General features: G+C 42.9%; 1 protein-coding gene across 4 annotated transcripts in view; it reads right to left on the reverse strand.

The window, feature by feature from the left end:
- Positions 1-20,419, reverse strand: part of RALGAPA2 (Ral GTPase activating protein catalytic subunit alpha 2) — a 374,904-nt gene that overhangs the window by 8,526 nt on the left and 345,959 nt on the right. For 2 of the 4 annotated variants that reach the window (XR_006655322.3, XR_006655321.3), the window contains 3 exons: positions 16,191-16,312; positions 9,111-9,190; positions 2,375-2,414 (listed from right to left, as the gene is read on the reverse strand). Coding sequence is in view for 2 of the 4 variants with exons in the window: in XM_024559519.4 (XP_024415287.1) it covers positions 2,410-2,414; positions 16,191-16,312 (127 nt within the window). In the remaining 2 variants the exon portion in view is untranslated. The remainder of the gene's footprint in view (positions 1-2,374; positions 2,415-9,110; positions 9,191-16,190; positions 16,313-20,419) is intronic. The other 2 variants (XM_024559519.4, XM_024559518.4) reach the window with 2 other exon arrangements.

The following is a 20,419-nucleotide window of genomic DNA, read 5'->3' on the forward strand; positions in this document are numbered from 1 at the left end:
CTTGTCTGAATCGGTCCAGATGAGCAAACTGCTCTTTAGCACTGGAGGGAAAGGGAGTAAAGGGAGTAAAATGAGCCTGCATGGCCGCAGCACTCCCCTTCCCCCGGCCTGTGGGAGCATGCTCAAAGGAATACAGGAATGTCTGCTGCAATATCCAGCCACTGTTGCCGGTGCAGTCTGGTCTCCCCAGGGCAGTTCTGCGGGTGAGAGGATCATTTCATCACCCTGCTTCCCCTCACAGTCTATTTTTAAACACTGCTTCATTACACCCAGGCTTCCGGAACAAACCTCAAAAGCAGGCTTCTATACTCCCGAGATGCTTCACTTCCAGGGATTTGGCCTTTGAAATTTTTATTATTATTGGCATTTGAAATTAATTTATGGAAGTTATCTGACAGAATCTTTTTCATATTCTGACCTTATGTTATTGTTTCTAGGAGGAGCCTCTAAAATCAATACTTGCAAACATGCTGAGGAGGCCATCTCCCCAGCGGGTCCCAAGACTCTATACTTTGAGGCTCCCTCACAGGCACTTTCTCCTCTTTTCTGCTCCTGGTGAGGTCAAGCGGAGAGGGAACCTCTCTCCTATTTTCATCTTTAAAAACAGGCTGCTTTTCACAAAGACAACACAGCTATACTGTCGTCTATGACAGAGACTGCACTGGTAGCAGGCATCTCTCTGTCCCTTTGTAGTCGGAGGTGGGGACTTGCATTTAAAAGAGAAAGTAATGTTCAAAGATAGGATATTAAGTAAAGGGAAAATATTGAACCCCCTCCACTCCCACCCAGGGAGGGCAGAGGTGGCCAGAGTGATGCCAACTCTGGACAGCTGCATGGACCTCTGTAGCAAAGCAGCCTTTGAACGTCTGTCTGAAAGCAGTGGCCCCAACAGCCGTGGGCAAGGGGCAAGCCACCTCCAAGCTGCAGCCAGAATCACAGTGCCCCCCTGCATTCCTCTAGTCCCCAACTTTGTGCTGGCACATCCTCAGCCTGCAATGGCTTCTGCCTTGCCCACCACACCCCATGATTGATGGGGAGGCGACAGCTGTGGAATGAGCAGGTGGGCCACAAAGGAGACAATTCAACACACTCAGCCTCCTCCTCCTGCTGAAAACTGGCAGGGGTGGGGGTTCCTATTTAAAGGACACTTGAGCCCCACTCACCGCTTTTGTGTAAGAAGCACGAGGACATATATGAATATGGTGGTCCCAGCAAATCAACAATTTTGCATGAAGCCCCCAGTGCTGGAGGGAATCGTACTCCCCTGGTCTGCCTGGCCCATCACAAGCACCTGAGTTTTGTGGCTGATGTTGCCTCTAGAACCTGATGTGAGGGAGCCCAGTTTGAGACTGTTCCAGAACTGAGTCAAACCCCTGGCTGAGGGGAAAAGAAAGGGCAGTTAGGTTGGAGGGTCAGCTAGCTGTGGCAGTGGCTACTCGAGTGACTTGCAGCTATAACAGCCCCTGCCTGGTGGGGGAGAGTGGTGTTTTGGATAAACCAAGAATCTGAGCCAGAACATTCCACTTCCACATTTATTGAGACAGTGATTGGTGTCTGTGCCACGTGTTCCACTCTCGGCAATGCTATTAATGAAAGACAGCTTGATGTTTCTCCATGTCATCATCATCTCACCTCCCTTCCACCTGTCAGCCCATGAAATGGTATAGCCAGGCCACCCGCAGAGGGTTTTCAGCCAGCCCTGAATCCATGGATGTGGCTCTCTGTCAGTGCACACAGGGGAGGACTTGGACAGAGACAGACAGCAGAGGCCTGCAGAGGAGGCCGCATCTGCAGTGCCTGCCCTGCCCTCTGGGTCCTAAACCTTGAGATCCCCTGGTTCTCCACCCTTTTTACCCCTCAGCTTTTGTCTGCTCTTCCTCCCGCATCTGTTCCATTCACCAGCCCCCTGGACAACACGCCTTCCTGTGCTGAGGCCTTAAAGGCTCCGATTAAGGCAAGCGATCAAAGGCCCGCCCCAGCACGCTGTGTCTCAGTCTTATCTGCCCATCTCAAGATCTTGCTCCTCCAGGCTTGGGCAACAAAAAGGGGGGCAGCTCTGAGTCCACTGGCTCCCTGAGGCTCCCAACACAATAGGGCAGGCAACAAAGACATTTTCTGGGATGGCAGGTGTTGGTGTCAGATTCCACCCAGAGTGCAGGAGCAGAAGAAAGGCGAGGCTGAGTTTCCCTCAGCAGCATAGACACGCAGGGGCAGGAGTGTGGGCAGAGCCCTTGGGAAGGGAGGTGGGAGCAGTAGGAAGGGGAGGGCACATTTCAGAGAGGTGTTAGCAATGGAAGGAGGCCAGTTAATGAATTTACATACTTGTCCCCAAGAGCAGGGTAGTTGGGCAAATCCTCTGAAGTGTTGGTCTTACCTTGCTCAAATACTGCAATGAAACCTTTATGTATGTTAATCTGAAGGGAAAGAACATAAAATTAAATGAATACAGCCAGCACACCCATAACCCAACTTGATAATGAACACAGTGCTAATAATACATTTATTCCTGGGCTTCCTCAGTGTTGTCACAGTCTTAAAGATCATTAGGAATTGAAAATTCACTTAAAATTCGACTTGGCAGGACAGAGTTATAGCTGCTGTCACATGTGAAATGAAGGAGACATTAGCATTCCTAGGATGTATAAAGCAGATGTTACTGGGAGCCCTAAAGACACTGGGCAGCACTCACCACTGCATCCTTTTTCCTGCTGCCCAATATTTCCGGACTGAGTTGCTGTAAAATACAGTCAGAGATAAGACTTTCTGAGACAAGTATTTGGAATTCAATGGATGACCTAAAAAAAATTGCTACTCTCCAAGAGTGCGAGTTTACATGTTTCTAAGTTTCCTTTTCCATGTTTCTGAGTTGTACACAGTGTGTTAATTCAGTACTAGTGTCACCTGTGATTGACAGTCCCCAGAAGAAAAGCACAAGGCATGCTGTGCATAGGGCAACTCGGGAAGGGGACTCTGTAGTGGTGAAATTGGACCATATGTTTGCCCTCGCTTGAGGAGCAGCAGGATCTTAGCAGTCATGCCTAGCCGGAGAGGGGACCTGAGCTTCTCTGTAATTTGTGACAGGTTTTCTCAATCACCCCATCTTATTTCCTACACGGGTTTTTCTTAGCAAATGCTGCCTCTTTTTGCATCCAGCCCATTGCTCTGCACCCCCAACCCCAAAATGCTTTTGAATTCAGCGTCACTGGACCACAATCAAATCCAGACAAAGGACATTTATCAGTGACACAGGCTGCTGTCCGCGTGGTCACATTTGTAAACTTGGACTGTCTGCTGACCACACCTGCCAAGGTTGGCACAGTGAGCAGGGCTAGTCTCTAAGACTAGCGGTTCAGATGCCATTGGAATGACTGCTGACATACTTTTTTAAGTGGGGTTCTTTTCTAATCTATTGATGAAAATCTATTGCCCCCAACACAAAGTCATTTGGGGTTAGGAATTTCAGGATAAATAACTGGTTGTGGTGATCCAGCAGCATTCTCTGTCTTACCTCATTTCCAAACCCTGTTAACTACTCCTTCTTATCACAGTGATTGTGCTTTAGGGCACAAGAAGTTCTTGGGAGGTGTTAATTGCCAGTAACAGAGTAGAACGTTTTCTGTGGGTCCTCTAGATAATGTGGTTATTAAATTTCCTATTTCTGCCCCAGTACACTGTGTTGTGGGGCCATTTCCTGTCACAGAAAATGCCCCCACATAATACCTCTCTTCATGTGTCTTCCCTGAGCTGAGGCAGTCCGGCTTGTCCAGGCACCATGCCATGGAACTTCTCCAGGGTGAGCAAAAGGGGTCTCATGGAGAAGCTCCTTGATCTCTCTCCCCTGTAGCCCCCTCAGTCCTGGTTATGCTGGGTGTAGGGACACCCGATTGGTAGAAACCAAGAAAACAGATGGCCCAGCTAACAATGGAGGCTTGTTTGTAATTGCTGATGAGGACCGGTTTGCATCTTTCCCCAGTGTGTCCCCAGATGCAGCCTGGTGTGGTGTGCTGCACCAAAACGAATGTCTCAATAACTGCCAGTCCATGGGTAAGTTAAGGAGATGCAAAGGCAGAGACAGTTGGGGGCTACCTTAATTATTCCATGGGGCTAAAATATCACTTGCCCTTGACACACGGGTAATGCTACCAAAGGGCAGGGGCCTGTACTTAGAACATAGGTGTTGGCTGTCAGCTTCCTGACACATCCCTGGGGTTGACTGTGAGGTAGCAACTCTCCTGGGCAGGCTGGAAGGCACCAGAAGAGAGCACTGTGCTTGGAGAAGAGGGACATAAAGATAAAAGATGTGTGATGTTTGGGGATTTGGGGGAGAGAGACAAAGCATAATTATTTCATCCTTTCATCACTGGCTATCTGGTATGTGCCAGGTGCTGTTCTAGGCTCTGGGCTATAGCAGTGAAGAAAGCAGATGAAGCCCCTACCTCTGGGGCTTTGGTGGAGGAGTTACGGCATGTATTCTAATGGGACAATGTCACCCCTGGGAGGCAAAAGTATCTTACTCCTTATGCGCATAAAGCCCAGAAATAAGTACAGTAAATAAACAGGCAGATAGTATTTCTGTGGTGTTTCAGGAAGGGGACATATTAGGAAATAAAAACCTCTCAGAAGCCTCCATGGTGGGACAATAATGAAAAAAATAGGACTGCCACCTGGGATAAGCTGGACAGGGTTAGGCAAGAAAAGTGGCTGCCTCTCTCTGGGTTCTTGTTACTGAACAGTGTGGAAAATGATTAACTGGTTCAAGATAATTAGGAGAGGGGATGATTTTGAGAGCTGGCATGGATGAGAGAGAGAACAGTGGACCAGAGTTCCAGCTTTAGGCGAGTGCTAAATATCCTCCCAGCAGGAAGGCAGACAGCGAGGGAGATCAGAGAGCTGTCTGGGTTATTCAGACCCCTTGGAATGGCTCTGAGGAAGGGAACAGGTGCAGCTGTGGATGGGGTAAGCCTACACACTCAACTCAACACTGGCAACCCAAGATCAGTGGGAATTAGCCAGCCTAATTAACATTTCCAAATGGCCCAAGGATGGCTTCCAGTATTTCCAACCTGCAGCAGTGGCCCTGGGCTCGGTTTCCTCTTTTTGGTTGTTGGTCTTGCCCATCCACTTTGTTTCTGAAGCAGAAAGCTAGGACAGCTGGACCAAAGGCGGGCAGGCAGAGAGAGTGTGTGTTATGTGCCTGCACGTGCATAAGCATCTGTGCAGCTGGGGACTAAGCTAGCATGTAGAACATCCATGAAAAAACTTTCCTGATATTTTTCTCTTCCCCTTCCATACTATAATATACTCTTATAGATATATAACTAAGATTAAGTAGACTATAAATTTAAAATTAAATTCTGTTGTCAACTTTCTTGTAGGCCCTCCTGAGGAAAGACGTTTCCAGATTCTCTTGCTATCTCACAGAACACCGAAATTTCAGCTGCATCTGGCCAAAGTGACGGTCGTTCATTTTACCAGATTTAATTCACATTTCAAAATAGAAAAACACTACCAAAATGTTTATAGCAGCAATATTCATAAATAGGTAAAAAATGGAAACAGCCCACATTTCCATCAACTGATGAAAAACCAAAATGTGGTCTATTTTTACAATAGACAATAAAAATAAGTGAAATACTGATACAGGATATAACTTTGATGAATGTTGAGAAAATGCTAAGTGAAAGAAGCCAAAGACCGCATACTGTATGATTCCACTCATGTGTAATGTCTAGCACAGGCAGATTCACGGAGACAGCTAGTAGGCTTGGGTTGCTTAGGGTTGGTGGTGGGATAGGGTGAATGAGAATTGACTACCAGAGGGTTTTTTTTTTTTTTGTGAGGGATAAAAGTTTTCTAAAATTACATTGTGGTGACGGTCGCACAACCTTGTGAATATAAGAACAACTGAACTGTATACTTTAAATGGTTAAATTGTATGGTATGTGAATTTTATCTCAATAATGCTATTTTTAAAAAGGGAAAAAAAACAGTCCGGGTAGCTACTGCTAGTAGTTTTCCAAAAGTGACACAACAGAAGTGGCTCTGAGTTCTGGGGGAAACACATACCCCATGAACACCCAAGAAGGCAGAGGGCTGGGGCAGCTAAGAAGCTGCTCCCAGCAACTCTTCTGTGCCACACTAAATGCTTAACCACCTTCAGGGCAAAGAAAATGGGGCCACCCATCAGATGACTTCAAGGTCATCTTTCAGATTTATTCTAACTTGCCTTTATCTGTCTTGTAAAAAGTCAGGTGTGGCCTTGGGGAGCAAGGTGGGACTGCAGTGTGATTTTCCCCAGGACACACTGGGGTTTTCTATGCAGCATAGGAGTGTATTTTAAATTCCTAATAATCAATAAGTCAAGAAAATGTAGCAGTTAAGTTTGTGGTGACTTGTGAGAGAACAATGAGTTCTAATTATTTGTCTGAGGAAATATTAAAGAAGCAATGGAACTAACTGTCTACTAGTTTCATTGATAAAAGCTGTCCTGTTGTTTTCAGACACCCAGGAAGCTATTTTGGCCCATAATTAAGATATTTTCTATGTGTAAATTGTTCCTCTGGTGCTCCATTTACATTATAACAGCAAGTATTTTGGCTAACTTTCTGTCAACTTTTCAGTTACCTGTGCCAAAGTGGGTGTGCATTTGCCATATATTCTATAAAGTAGTCCTTTCTGCCTCACAAGCAGGGGTCCTGTCAGAGTGGGATGCAATGAGTCTTATTTGAGAGCAGAAACTTAAACATTTGAGCCCTGGCCTTGATATGACCAGCCACTTGATAATGAAAAGAAAAAACAAAACAAAACAAAAAACCCTCCTCAGTTCCAAATTACTAAAGAGATAAATCTTGCTCTACTGAGGGCAGTTTGTGGGGACGGTGTGCCCTAAAACTGCAAATCTCCCCACAAATGCAAGGAGCTATTACTATTCATAGTTTGTTCTGGAGACCATTTTTACAAGAGTGAAACAGTGCCAAGGAACCTCACTCTCATACCCTAGCTCTTCTGGATAATTGTGAGTCATTTTAAGTCTCTTCAAGCAATGTTCTGTGTACCAGAGATACTCATCTACCAGGATGAGTATCATCCTGGATGATATGAATTCTTCATGCCAGCTCACTGGTTGAAGATCACTGAGTTCTGGAATGAATCTGCAGGATCTTCAGGAGTGGGGGATATGTGACTGCTCTTCTTTTCACCTTCTTCCTTCCATCACACAAATTTCCCCCTACAAAGAGCTGGGGTCACTGTACGCCCTTTCCCTGCGCAGTCTTGGTCAGGGGCTGCCTTCTGGGGCGCTGGGGTGAGGAGGGATCATCATTGGACCTCTCTAGTGGACCCATAGGGAATGTTCAGGGGGAACATCTGTGGAATTGCCACGTGTTCATTCATGAGTCAAACATGCTTGCTATGTGCCAAGGAATAGGAACATTATTTAACTAGTTTCCCTTCCACCTCTCCTGTAATATCCTCCCCACAGAAACCCAGAGTGACCTTTTAAAACAAGAATCTATCATGTCAATTCACTGCTTAACACCCTCTAAAGCTGGTCATCTCACTAGAGTAACAGCCCATTACTCCGCGCCCACAAGGCTGCTCCAACTTTCCTCATCCTCTTCATGCCCTTGCTTGCTCTGTCCTAACCACAAGGGGCTCCTTGTTGTTCTTGGAAGATTCCTGCCTCGGGACCTTTGTGCTTCCTGTTCTTTCAGCCTGGGGTGCTTTGTCCCCCCCACTACAAATTCTAAATGTCTCTCTCCCTCATCTCTGTCATGTCTTTCCTCAAATGTTTCCTTCTCAGTGAGGCCTTCCCTGACCCCCAATTTAAAGTGCACCCCACCCCAGTGTTGTTTTCTTAGTAGCACTCATGGTTCTCCTTCTGCTCTTTTTCTTCTTAGCACCCCTCAATATTCTCAACATTTATGAAATGAGTGTCTGAAGGTCCAACTCTCATGGAGTTTATGTGATGATCTGAGGAGTGAGGCTACAGTTTCCATGTATTCAAGCTGTAGCAGAGCTGCGCATGTGTGTGTCTCAGGACCCAAGTCAGAGAAGAGTTTTAATACCTCTAAATATGGCTTCTGGTAGTCACCAGCTTTGGGTAGCTGGGGTAAAGAGCAGAGTCAATTTCATGGCCATGGAGTCACTTTTCTGCTTCTTCCTTTCTTCTCTGTGGTGATCCCTCTCCTATGGGACTCTTGCCCCTGATGATCCAGCTAACAACCCCCTGGTCAGGAGTCTGGCCTCAGAGAGCACACCCTGAGATGTCACAGTGGGCTCTGGCATTAAGTAGAGTTGGGCTGTTTCTCTAGCTACTTCTTGGAGCTCTAGGGATGTAGCCAGGGAGCAAGGTTTCCCTAACCACCATGCATGGGCTCACACCGGCTGCAGGGTCTGCCCAAAACATACATCAGCAGCCACTACAAGGCAGCCTGCATCTCTTGGCTCTGCACGAGGTTAGGGCTAGGGGAGTAGAACCTCACGGTGAGTTCTGGAAGACCAGCAGCGGCTTTCTTCACCATCAAGCAACCTCACTGGCGAGAAGAGAGATGCTTGTCGACAGTGTCAATCACAGGTAGCAGCTGAGTGCTGTGGGCAGGGACCTGGCATTAGGGTTCAGGTGGATGGATTTTATTGTCTCCTGTTCTTGAAGTGGTCAAGAAGTGGGGTTCTACCTAGTCTTTCTTGGCATTCTTTACAGTGATGCTACTAGGTTTCTTAGGGCTGAGAAATGAACTTTGGCCATGTCAAAGCTGTAAATACTTCAGGTATTTTTAAAAATAAAGTTGACTGGCATGTTTGCAATTTTTAAGGGATTTTTTTTTTCAGCCTTTTGAAGGAGTTTAAAAGCTAATGGGGAAAATGGAATCAATTTTTTTCTTTATTATGCTGTTTAGAGGTTTAATTTCCTGCTTATCATCATAGATCCCTCTGGGAAAAAAAAGTGTAAAATATTCTTTCTTTTTTCCATCAGCAGACCTAAATGCTGGTGAGAGAGGCTCCATTTGGCCTCTGCTTTGGTTTGGTTTTTGCTAAACAGAAAATCAAGCAAAGCCATGGAGCATTCTAGGAACCATCCTAACAGCTGAGGTTGTACATGTTCTACCTACCAGAACCAGAAAGACATTGAGGACCACAGCCATGGTTCACCAGCAGTGTAAACCTGGGGTGTCAGAAGCTCCAGGCTCTTCTGAAACAAATTCTCAAGGTTATTTCCAGTAAGCTTTAATTAAGAGTCATTTCCAAAAACTGACTCTGAGAAAAGTTCTTGGTACCTGCTGGCTATCTCTTGGCAACTATTGAAGTATCCCCAGAGGCCATAATTAGCACTTAGGAAGATGCCACTTGCTCTTAAAACCCTGCAAGGACTGAGAAACCAGAACTAAACGAAGACAGCAATTCACAGAAAAAGCAGCATCTTCAAGTTCTTGCAAAGGAACAAATTAAATGCGATGTCAACACTTTAGAATAAATAATCTTAGGTCTCTTTTTCTGGAAACCTGCCCTGGAGCAGTGCAGTCCCTGCACTGGTTATGAAAGGGGTCCTTTTTTCCTCTTCTCTTCCTACATTTATTGGCCTTTATATTCTTCTTGTCCAGGGCCTCCCAGTTCTCAGATGTCTCAATTCTTAGCCAATATGAGGAAGTTAAAAATTGGCTGGCAGGCTGCTTAGTAGCTAACACACATTAGGCAAGTTTTCATTCTCTTCCAGACTCACAAGGCAGATGGCACAGCCCATCTCAGGGAAATGTCAACCCAACTGCAAACGGTTGGCTGACTGTTTTTTTGTGTTTTTTTGTGGGGTTTTTTTTGACATGTAGTTATAATTTGGAGCTAACTAATCTGGGCTTATTAATCATTAGCCATTTTTTGTGGTTCACAAGTATCTGCTTTTCCCTAACAAGACTTCAAGCTCCAGAAGGGAAGGAAAGGCAGAGCACAAGGTCTCCAGAGCCTTCTGTGTTTCCTTAAAATGCCTGGGCCAGTCCTCCTCAGTGGCAGCTGCCAAAGGAAGGGAGGGGAGGGCCAATTCAGAGAGGCTGACATTTGACAGGGAGCACCACAGTTTTCTATCAGATCCAGTTTAAAAAATGTTTGTCTCATCTTTTTCTTGCCTTCCAAAGACGACATTCAGGAGAGTAAAAGAATTTTAAGAGAAAAAAATGATGAATAAGCACAAGACAAGATGGGTACTAAATAGGGCAACTGAGAATTCTCTTTAAAACCCCGAGTAACATTTACGAAAGCATCCCAAACCAAGTGTCAGTTATTCAAATTGCATCATCCATTCTGTGGATTAACCAGGCATTCTCCATGGCAGTTTTGGCCATACTGCTGATCATTAGTCCGCTTTCACTAGGAGACCAGAAAGGGAGGAGGAAAGGTGAATCACAAATACAGGTGTTTGTTCTGCATCTTGCATCAGGCCTAACACACGTCTGTGGTCTGGAGACACACTTGTATTGCTTAAGGCAACAGCCTTATTCCTTTCTGTCTGCATTTCTATTTTACTCCTGTTGCATATGTCATAAAAAAGAAATTATATGCATCATTCACTGAAGATTTTACAGCCTATTATAGATAGAAGAAACATACACACAGGACAAAGACTTGCACAGGCTAAGAAAACTTTAGATATAAATAATGGCAAGTGAGATGGAACTAAAGCGAGGACGTAAACATTACCATGATGCCTTGATTCAGGACAGTGGTTCTTAGTCCTGCTTGCATATGTAAATACCCTCAGGAGTTTTAAAAAGAAAGTCCCCAGGGCCACACCACAGCCCAGACTAGGAAGTCCAAGCATCTGGTGTAGGTATGCAGCATCCAGATTCCTACAGCTTTGCAGGTGATCCAATGTGCAGCTGGAGCCAGCACCAGTGGGTTTAGCAATGGGATAGTGGGTGGTTAAAAAATTCCTATGGATGCTTCATTGCATTTTCAAGAATAATACATTTTAAGTTAACTTCTTAATGTCCTATGTAAAGGGGGACAGAATTGAGCCACTTATGTAGGAAGAAAGATTTGGGCTGGGTCTAGAAAGATTACTGGGGTGGAAGGAACGTGCATGCAGGGCACCCAGTTGTTTGCAGGGCATGTGGCTACACCTGCCCAGCTACAGACAACCTGAGGGCTGTGGAGTTGGGTGGCCCTGGGTTCCTCAGTAGACAGTGCCACAACAGAACTTGAATTTAAGGGTAACTTCTGGATTATCTGAATGGAGTTCTGAGCTTTAGTTCTGGTCTTCAAATGATATTAATAAACCAGCAGCTGTTGCTCTGATTTATAGGACTGTCCGATGGAGTGAGCACTGGGCCAGTATTTCCACACATTGTGGTCCTGGCTTGCACCTCTCCTTCTAGGAAACAGGCTGCTAGGAGATAGACCCAGAGTCTTCCGATAGTTTCTGTGAATCTAATATAATGATTTTTTTTTGTAGAAAAAAATTACACAAAGTCTTTTCTGTTAGGTAGATAAGCATAATAAACCTTTCTAAGAGGGTACCTGTTAGGCAATTCCTGAGCATGAGAGATGAAAATTTGAAGCTTTGTACAATAGCAGCAGTGGCAGCAGCATCCTGAGACAAACTCAGACTAATCTGCATTGAGTTCCAAATATGATGCATATTAAAAGTGGCAGAATCTGATGGTGCCTAGCGAGGAATTTTCTCCTACTTGTTTTAAATCCTGAAGCCTCTCCAATCTAGCCTAACATGAAGGAGCAAGTGTTTCTGACCATATCTTGGGAAGAAATCACATGTTGTGTTCACGTGAGACTTACAAATAAACACAGGTCTGTGCTCCCTCTGCTGGGAGCAAAATAAAGCAGAAGGGACAACAGCACTGGCATCTTTAGCAAACAGTCAATGCTCATATGTAGAGAAGAATACCCCTCATTTTTCTTGTTTTTAGACATTCTTTGAGCAGTAAATCCATCTTGATCAACTTCTGACCAAAGCACTTGGAAATTCTTAAAATACATATTAAATTAGACATATCTATAATCCTCAATTACCAATTGTTAGCTATAATTGTAATAGTGATTTGGGGATCATTTATCAATAGACACAAATGGATTCATCCAAGATTTTAAGGTCCAGACACAATCTTTAGAGCAGTTCTGTAAAAAATAATCTCAAGTCCAAGCTAAAGTTTCTTTTTTCTCCTTTTGTTTTATAACAGTATTTTCCAAAAAGTAAAGATTTACACTATTTATATCTTTTCTGATAATGTCAAGCATTATACTTGATTTTCCAAATCATTAGCATGCAGAAGAATGACCTCATAGTGAACAGATGCACTTGGCTGTGAGCTGCAGTGATTACATCAGTCCCTCCCAGCAGTCGAGGGTGCCCATTCCAGTTAACCCTTTAAAAGCCTCTCTGCTAGCTCCCCTTCCTTGGAAATGTGCTTCAAAGTACACACTTAGTCCCTCCCCCAATGTGTGTGAAATGCACATACATACATGCATAAAACACTTATATATACACACGTATGGACATATATACACAAACACACATGTGTGTTAATTGCAGCCAATATTTTAACACTGGCTACCAGTTAGAAAATTGCTGGTCAATAAGGAGGGAATCAAAAGGAATGCAAATTACAAGGCTAGGTTAAAAAGCAGCTCAAATACCGATTATAGAGTGGGTATTATCAAAACAAGTAATGGGCGGAATAGATATGAGGTAGGTGGTATTTTAAAACAACATTTTTGGACTGGAAAAATAGGTTTTTTACAAAAAAAACTCTTAAAAAAGAGCTGAGCACCCGCCTATTAACCAAACAACAAGAACCCCACATCGCATCTGTGGTTGACAGTGAATCATGAATAGAGGCACATTTACTTGGCCACTGTGACCATCAATGACTGCCTTGGGTGACAAGCAACAGCCCTGGGGCAGGAGAGTCTGAGGAGAGGGCATTTTCCAACAGTGGCCTCTTTGGGCACAGGCCCCTCTCACTTAGTATATCTCTTACTTATAGCAGGAACTTAAAGGCTGACATTAGAGTCCTTCCCTTTAAAAATGAGGGCTACTGGCTGTGATAAATCCAGTGTGGAGTGAATAAGCATTCAGGTTATTCTCCCTCTATATTGACAACAAAGCCCTTGTAGCAAGGATACAAAGAAAACCTGAGAGCCCCTACTTCCTCAGATTGTGCATGTGCATGTGAGCAGGAGCCGAAGGCCTGGCTTTGATGACACTGCTGGCCAGGATGGTCTGATTGGGTCTTCAGTGCACTGTGGGAGCTTAAGCCACTCGTTGGGGGTCGATTTTTCCAGTTGGCTTGTTGTTGGGAAGGGAAGACTTCTCAATTTCTTAGTTTAAGCTGGTAGGCTCATCTGGGTTTGATTACACTTGTTCCAAGTTAATAAAAAACACTGTGAATAAGTGAAAAGTGTTTCATCTGTAAAAGTGGTAACAGACAGGGGTAAGAATTCCTCAAAAGCAGAACTGGCAGGTACATGGGAAGGGGATGTGGTTCTGAGAATGTGCCTGTATGTGGCACGGAAATGCTCCACCCTTACTGCACTGCTCCCAAATTTCAGTTCAAATCAAATTCATTTCTAGTTCTTTCTTAATCATTGTGGTAGGCCGATACGCAAAGTGTTAAAAGAAAACATTATTCCCAAACTTAAGTTGCATTCATGGATTGGTGTCATATATCTATATAAAAATTTTTATCACTCCACACTGAATACTCTAAACCCCAAACATTATGAAATGTGACACCGATGTTAATAACTTGAAAAGAGAAAGGACGAACATTTGTCTTGATATCCTATCTTTGGTTTCATGTTCCTTTTGTACAAGTTCCAATGTCCACTCTTAGAAGTGGCAGAATCTTTATCTGTTAAGTGACTTTGGCAAATGAGATGTTCTTGGAGAAGCCTGTCAGCAATTATCTCCAACTATAGGTCTTAAAAAATCCAAATTACTCCTAGAGTCTCACTTAAGATGTTACCTACACACTGACTTATTTTAATTGATTTAGATAATGATAAACTTTTAGAAAAAAAATCAAATGAATTTATATAAAGGCTAAAATATACCTAGAAAATAAAGTTCATCAATATTTGTTTCAATAATCAAGAGCCTTAAGAATGTAACAGTTGAGTTGATGAATGTTATTATTTAATTTGTTTTTTAAAAGATTTTATTTATTTATTTTTAGAGACAGTGGGAGGGAAGGAGAAAAAGGAGAGAAACATCAATGTGTGGTTGCCTCTTGCACTCCCCCTATTGGGGACCTGGCCTGCAACCCAGGCATGTGCCCTGACTGGGAATAGAACCAGTGACCCTTTTTGGTAGGCACTCAATCCACTAAGCCACACCAGCCAGGGCTAGTTATTATTTAATTTTTTCCATTTTAAGAAAGAAAAAGCTTTCTCAGGACTTGAAAAAACAGCCTTGGTTAGTGTGGCTCAGTAGGTTGAGCGCCAGCCTACAAACCTTCAAACTGAAAGGTCACTGGTTTGATTCCTGATCAGGGCACATGCCTGCACTGCAGGTCAGGTCCCCAGTTGGGGGTGTGCAAGAGGCAACCGATCAATATTTCTCTCCCTCTCTTTCTCCCACCCTTTCCCTCTCTCTAAGAAATGAATAAAATCTTAAAAAAACAAACAGACAAAATCACTGAAAAATTTCAAGTCCTAAAACATGAGGGTGGAAAAAGCAGAATGATATCTTTAAAAAAATTAGCTTTGCTATAGGTCTTTCATGTGCTTTCACCATTATGAACAATTTTAAACCTCTGCCTAGACTGGGTACAAAATCTTCATTTCCCTTGAAACTGATTTTTCTTTTTCTGGTTTTAGATAGAATGTTGTCAGATTGTATAAAAGAATTCAATTCACAGCTGTTCTACTTTTTTAATATAGGAAACATTAATCAAAGCCTGAATTTATAAGCTTTTCTCATGTAGTTTAGTATTCCAGTTCAACAAAGATCAATAGAGGCCATCCCTGTGTTTCTTGACGCCTCACCAGGAAGCAGAGGCATGATTATGTAAATTGTGCAGCTCTGGTACCACAGCCAGCTTGCTTATCTCCCAGGCCTTCTGCCTGATGCTCCTGGCTCCCTGTGCAAGTGCAAGCCTCTCCCTCTTATCTCCCAACAAAGCTGGGAGAGGCAAGGATTGAAACCAGTGATGTTAAACAATGATGCATGGCTGATTTTATTTGTAAGTGATTTATTTCACTGAATTTAATTTTTTTCACTTTGTGTGGAAGATATTTGTTAACAAGTCAGAAGAGGACAAGGAAGGTGGTGTTCAGAGACAATCGACACAGGTTAGAAATCTGTTAAGCACTCTAATAGTTGTGTTTATACTGGTGGAAGAAGGAAGCCCTTCATTGAGAATTTCAACATGCATTGACCGAATATCCCATTTACTTTCTGAAAGGCAATTAATCTGTATTGTAATTACATGCAGAAATTTAAATGTAATTCTCTTCTTCGAAAACAAAACCCCACAGTAATCATACAATCAATTTAAGTGGCAGTACACGTCCCCCCCCCAATTGTTAATATAAAAAGAGTAAAACCTAAAAACAAGAACATTCATGGAAAATTCTGAAATTTTCCATTTGCCTAATAAATGAAAATGATTGTAAGCCAGTTTCTAAACAGGTTCCACACCAGGTGCTGCTCTGGTCAGCGGCTGGTCCACGTGACACGGGCCGCTGCAGAGAGAGAGCCAGCAGGCTGCACGGCTGCAACGATGGACCCAGGGTACTGTCCTTCCATTTCTCCTACATTAATCCCTGACCCGACTATCTGGGCACCATAATCCCCATTTAGCATTAGTATCAACGGCTTCAACTGTGAGGAACTCTTTTTTTGATAAGTAAGCACCAATTCAGGCATCGCTTTTACACAACATATTCCCAGCTCAGCAAGAAACCCACACTACTGAATGAACCAGAGCACATTACTGAGAAAAAGTTCATTAACCTTGCTAGATTTGGAGGTTAACAGGATAGCTGAAGAAAAGAACTGGGTGAACAGCTTGGATACAAAACAAATTAAAATGAATGTCATCATTCCTTTTGATATTCATTAGTTGATTCAGAGGGAGAATGCTCTCCTTAAATTTGCAAGCATTTATCTGTGAAAAACAGGTGTACATCTGCTGCTTGAGTGCGTCTTAAGCGCGTGAGGGAAGAATAATGTAGACACTCACCCGTTCCACTGAGGGAGTAGCTTGGAGATGGAGAAAAGACTTGGGCTGCAAAATCCTCAAATGTCATTACTTCACGGTGGTTTTGAATTATTGCTTCGAGATACAGAGCTCGCTCTTCATAGCTGCAGTAATTGGTTAAGGAAACAAGTGCATGTGCAGGATGACACACATAACAACAATGTAGTTTACTTCATTTTACATACAGCTATGCAACTTTTACATAGTGTGGGGGAAATTACCTCGCAAGTTTGTTACATCTGTCTGAAAATTAAATATTAGTCATAATTAATGACAACATTCTGATTTCGAGACCCAAGTTTCTCTTAGATTTTAACTGCATCCAACACTAGTATCAACAAAAAGTATGTACATAGAGTTACAGAATCACATCAAAATATTGTTAAGATTGCGTCAAATAAACAAAAATGGAGACACTGATTATGACAGCATCTCTATTTTCCTTTTTATTAAACTTATTGGGGAACACTAGTTAACAAAATTATACAGGTTTCAGGTGCACAATTCTATAACACATCATCTGTACACTGTACTGTGTGTTCACTACCCCAGGCCAAGTCTCTGTCCATCATCATTTATTCCTCCCATACTCTCTACCTCCTTCCATCCCCAATGCCCCCAGCAATCACCATACTGTTGTCTGTGTCTGAGTTTTATTTTCTGTCCCTGTTTTTTTTTTTTTTGCTCAGTTTCTCCACCCTTCCCAACAGCTGTCAGCCTGCTCTCTATCTATGAGTCTGTCATTATTTTGCTTTTTAGTTCATCTTGTTCATTAGATTCCATGTATGAGTGAAATCATGTGGTACTTGACTTTCTCTGACTGGCCTATTTCACTTAGCATAATGCTCTCCAGGTCCATCTATGCTGTCATGAAAGGTAAGATTTCCTTCTTTTTTTATGGCCAAGTAGTATTCCATTATGTAAATGTACCACAGCCTTTTAATCTACTTATCTACTGGTGGACACTTGGGCTGCTTCCAAATCTTGGCTATTATAAATAACTATAACAGCATCTCTTTCCACTGACAACTGTGGGACAACACTGGGTCTTCCTTTCCTAGCTCATTGATAAAATGTTATTTTCAGCTTACTGACAAAATCATTGGATACTTTAAGCAAGAATCAGTGATAAGATGGTGGTACACACTTTTAAAAATAAGCAAATTCATGTTACTGGGAAGAGAAAAGGACAGGAGGTGTGTTCTGAAGGGGCACCTGGGCTAAAAGCCAAGATAGGCTATCAACATTAGGACATAGGAACTAATAAGTCAGAGAATCTAACAGAGAATGTACAAGGCAATAATTAAAAAAAAAAAGACTGCTGCCTTTTAATTAAAACTGTAGTCTGGAACACACACATTCAAATGTGCAATCAAAAACCAGTCACCAATAAAACTTACAAGCGTAACACACTGAAGCAACTTTCCAGCTGTCTTAATAGGACCCCTGTGTGTGGCCGCCTTTCACAGGGCGGAAAGCAAATCTTCCCCTTTTGTGTGTGGCTTCTGTTTCCTTAGAAGGTGAATCATGCACTTCCAATAACAGGAAAGCGTCAGAACAATTCAACAGCGATGGGGCCACCACATGTATGACTTTATGAATTAACACTTGGGGAAGTGGGCGTGATGTCTCATTTTCCCCTTCTGCATCATCAATACCAAAGTTAAAAGATGTGTTTTAGTTATTTCAAAAATCATGCTAATTTTCCAGAAACATAAAGAATGTGAATCACCATCAGTTTATTCCTTGTAGCACCAGAAGAACAAAAGTAATTCTAGCATTTCTTACTGTATTTTCAAAATGGCCTCTTAAAAAATGTAAGTTGTAACAATTATGCCCTCCTAATTAGCTTTTGGTAGAGCATGTGTTTTAAAATAGGAAAATATTTTTCTGTCTTCTTTTGGCAAAATATGCACACCAATTTCTCACTGCAGGTTATTCTTTCTTCTCCTTCAATTATATTAAGAGGAAGATTTTTCACACTATGAGGAGACCAGAAGCATTCTAGGGCTGTGCAGCTACAAGTCATATGTGGCTATCTAAATTTAAATTTTAATTAACTAAAATAGAAGAAATAGAAATTCAGTTCCTCTGTCCCACTAGCTATATTTCAAGCACCCAACAGCTAGATGTAGCTAGGGGTTACCATACTGGATTGCAGACAGAACATGCTCATGATCGTAGAAAGAGCTGCTGGACAGCACTATTTCAGAATTTCTCCTTAGGCTTACTCTAAGGAGAAACTTTAAAAAAGGAAAATGAGTTTCAAGATTTCAAAGTGGCCCCTTGATGGTTTATGATCTTTTATATGGTCATAAGAGTCCAAGGCGTGGGCAGCATGAGCCTGAACTGGCTTCTCAACTGCAGGCTGAGCTCCTGCAGGCGGTGACTCATCTTAACTAATGAACAGGCTGCCCAACTTCCTTACCAAGAGGCACCCGTTCAGGCCCAATTCTAGAGGGACCCACTGATGCCATTCACGTTTCATTTTGAACATGCTTATTCTGCACAATACTTGGCTGTTGCCACGACTCGGCCCTCCATGCATGGCCCCAGCAAGCCGCTGGCCTGCAAGAACAGCAGGATGTCAGGCCTGAGTGACCGTCTGGTGAACAGGCACTCTGACACTAAGCTGGCACGTGCTGGCCCAGCAGGAGCTGAGTGAGGCGTGACAAATTACTCAAAGAGCTAAGCTAAACTTATGGCTGACAACCACCTGAGCCTTTGGACTGCCATGGCTCGGTGTCAACACTCAATTCATGGAGCCTCTTTTCAGCCCACAGTTTGCTTGTGGGCTTGGGTTAGAGCAGGTGTGTCCCTCTAAAGACCTGTCATGCTCTGCCTAGAATCATCCTGCTGTTTCCTGAAAGGCCCCACTGTGTCCAACACATACACATACACTGCTCAGGACAATGGTGAACAAAATAGAAAAGCAAATGCATTTTGTTAAATATGCTATCTGGAAGAGTGTCTGCTATGTTAATGAAGCTCACAGTCAAACCTACAAAGGGATGCTGTGTAAGACACTATAAATTGGCCCCAGACAGCAGCCTGCCATCCTCATCCTGCATGACACTGTCCTATTTTCATAAGTGTGTCCTTGTCAATGCTGAGAGATCTGGGCTCCTAAGAGCAAGTCCAGCAGGTAATGATCAAGTTGTGAGATTATCTGATTCAATGAATATTTATGGTCTGATTCCTATAGTGAGGCACCATGGGAGACAGCACAAAAAGGTGCTTCTAGAACTGGATACCTGGAGAATGTTTACTTCATAGAAGGTTCCTGATCTCACCATTTATGCCCCCAACTGTCACATGCAGCACATACTCCCTTACCCCCAGGCTGCTCCCATGCTGCTGCAGGAGCGTTAACAGCACTAAACTGGATGTTGTCATCTACATAAACATTCACTAGGGACTGGGGTGAGACCAGGAGATCATCAAATGCATTTTCACTGATGGCCCATGCCAGGGCATATAAACACCATGACAAAGAGAAAACAAACAGCAACCCAAATCTGACAGCCACGGGAGCTCGTGGGTGCTAAAAATAATTTCTTTTAGCTTTAAAAAACGTAGCTCTGGGATCTTAACTGAATTTACTAGTGAAACTACTAGCAAGGGCAATTAGGAGCAGTATCACCTGACGTCTTCTTACGTAATACCCTTAGTTTAGGGCTTCCAAGCTGGTTGCTTTCAATTTAAAAAAAAACAATGTTGTTTTTTTTTTTAACTCAGATATCAAAAAGCTTATAAGGATCTTCTCACATGTAAGACGTTAAGAGGTAGACTGGACACTGGAATAATGTTGGGCAGTGGATGGCCAGTGACCTTTGATTGAAAGCAGGTAGCTAAAGAGGCACTTGGTCACAAATCCAGTTCCTGTTTCAATACTAACTATTGCCTCTTGTTCTCTTAAAAAGACTGCTAACATGTGAGACTTAAATTCTGTCCTGAATTACTATCACATTAAAAACCATAGTAAAGTACTTTCTTAAAGAGCAATCCCCCTCTTGACTATTCAATTCAGAGAACATTCAACTTATTAACTAGAAACCCATCTTGATTTCTTCTGGTTATTATTGAGTTTCTTTAGTGATCCATTCTGTCTACATATCATGTAAGAATTTTTATCAATTATCAACATTCCTCTACTTAAATAAAGAGGCCATTTGTATTTACTGGTTACATTTCATCAAAACTCCCAAGAG

This window comes from Desmodus rotundus, chromosome 6 (assembly GCF_022682495.2).
Source record: "Desmodus rotundus isolate HL8 chromosome 6, HLdesRot8A.1, whole genome shotgun sequence".
NCBI lineage: Eukaryota > Metazoa > Chordata > Mammalia > Chiroptera > Phyllostomidae > Desmodus > Desmodus rotundus.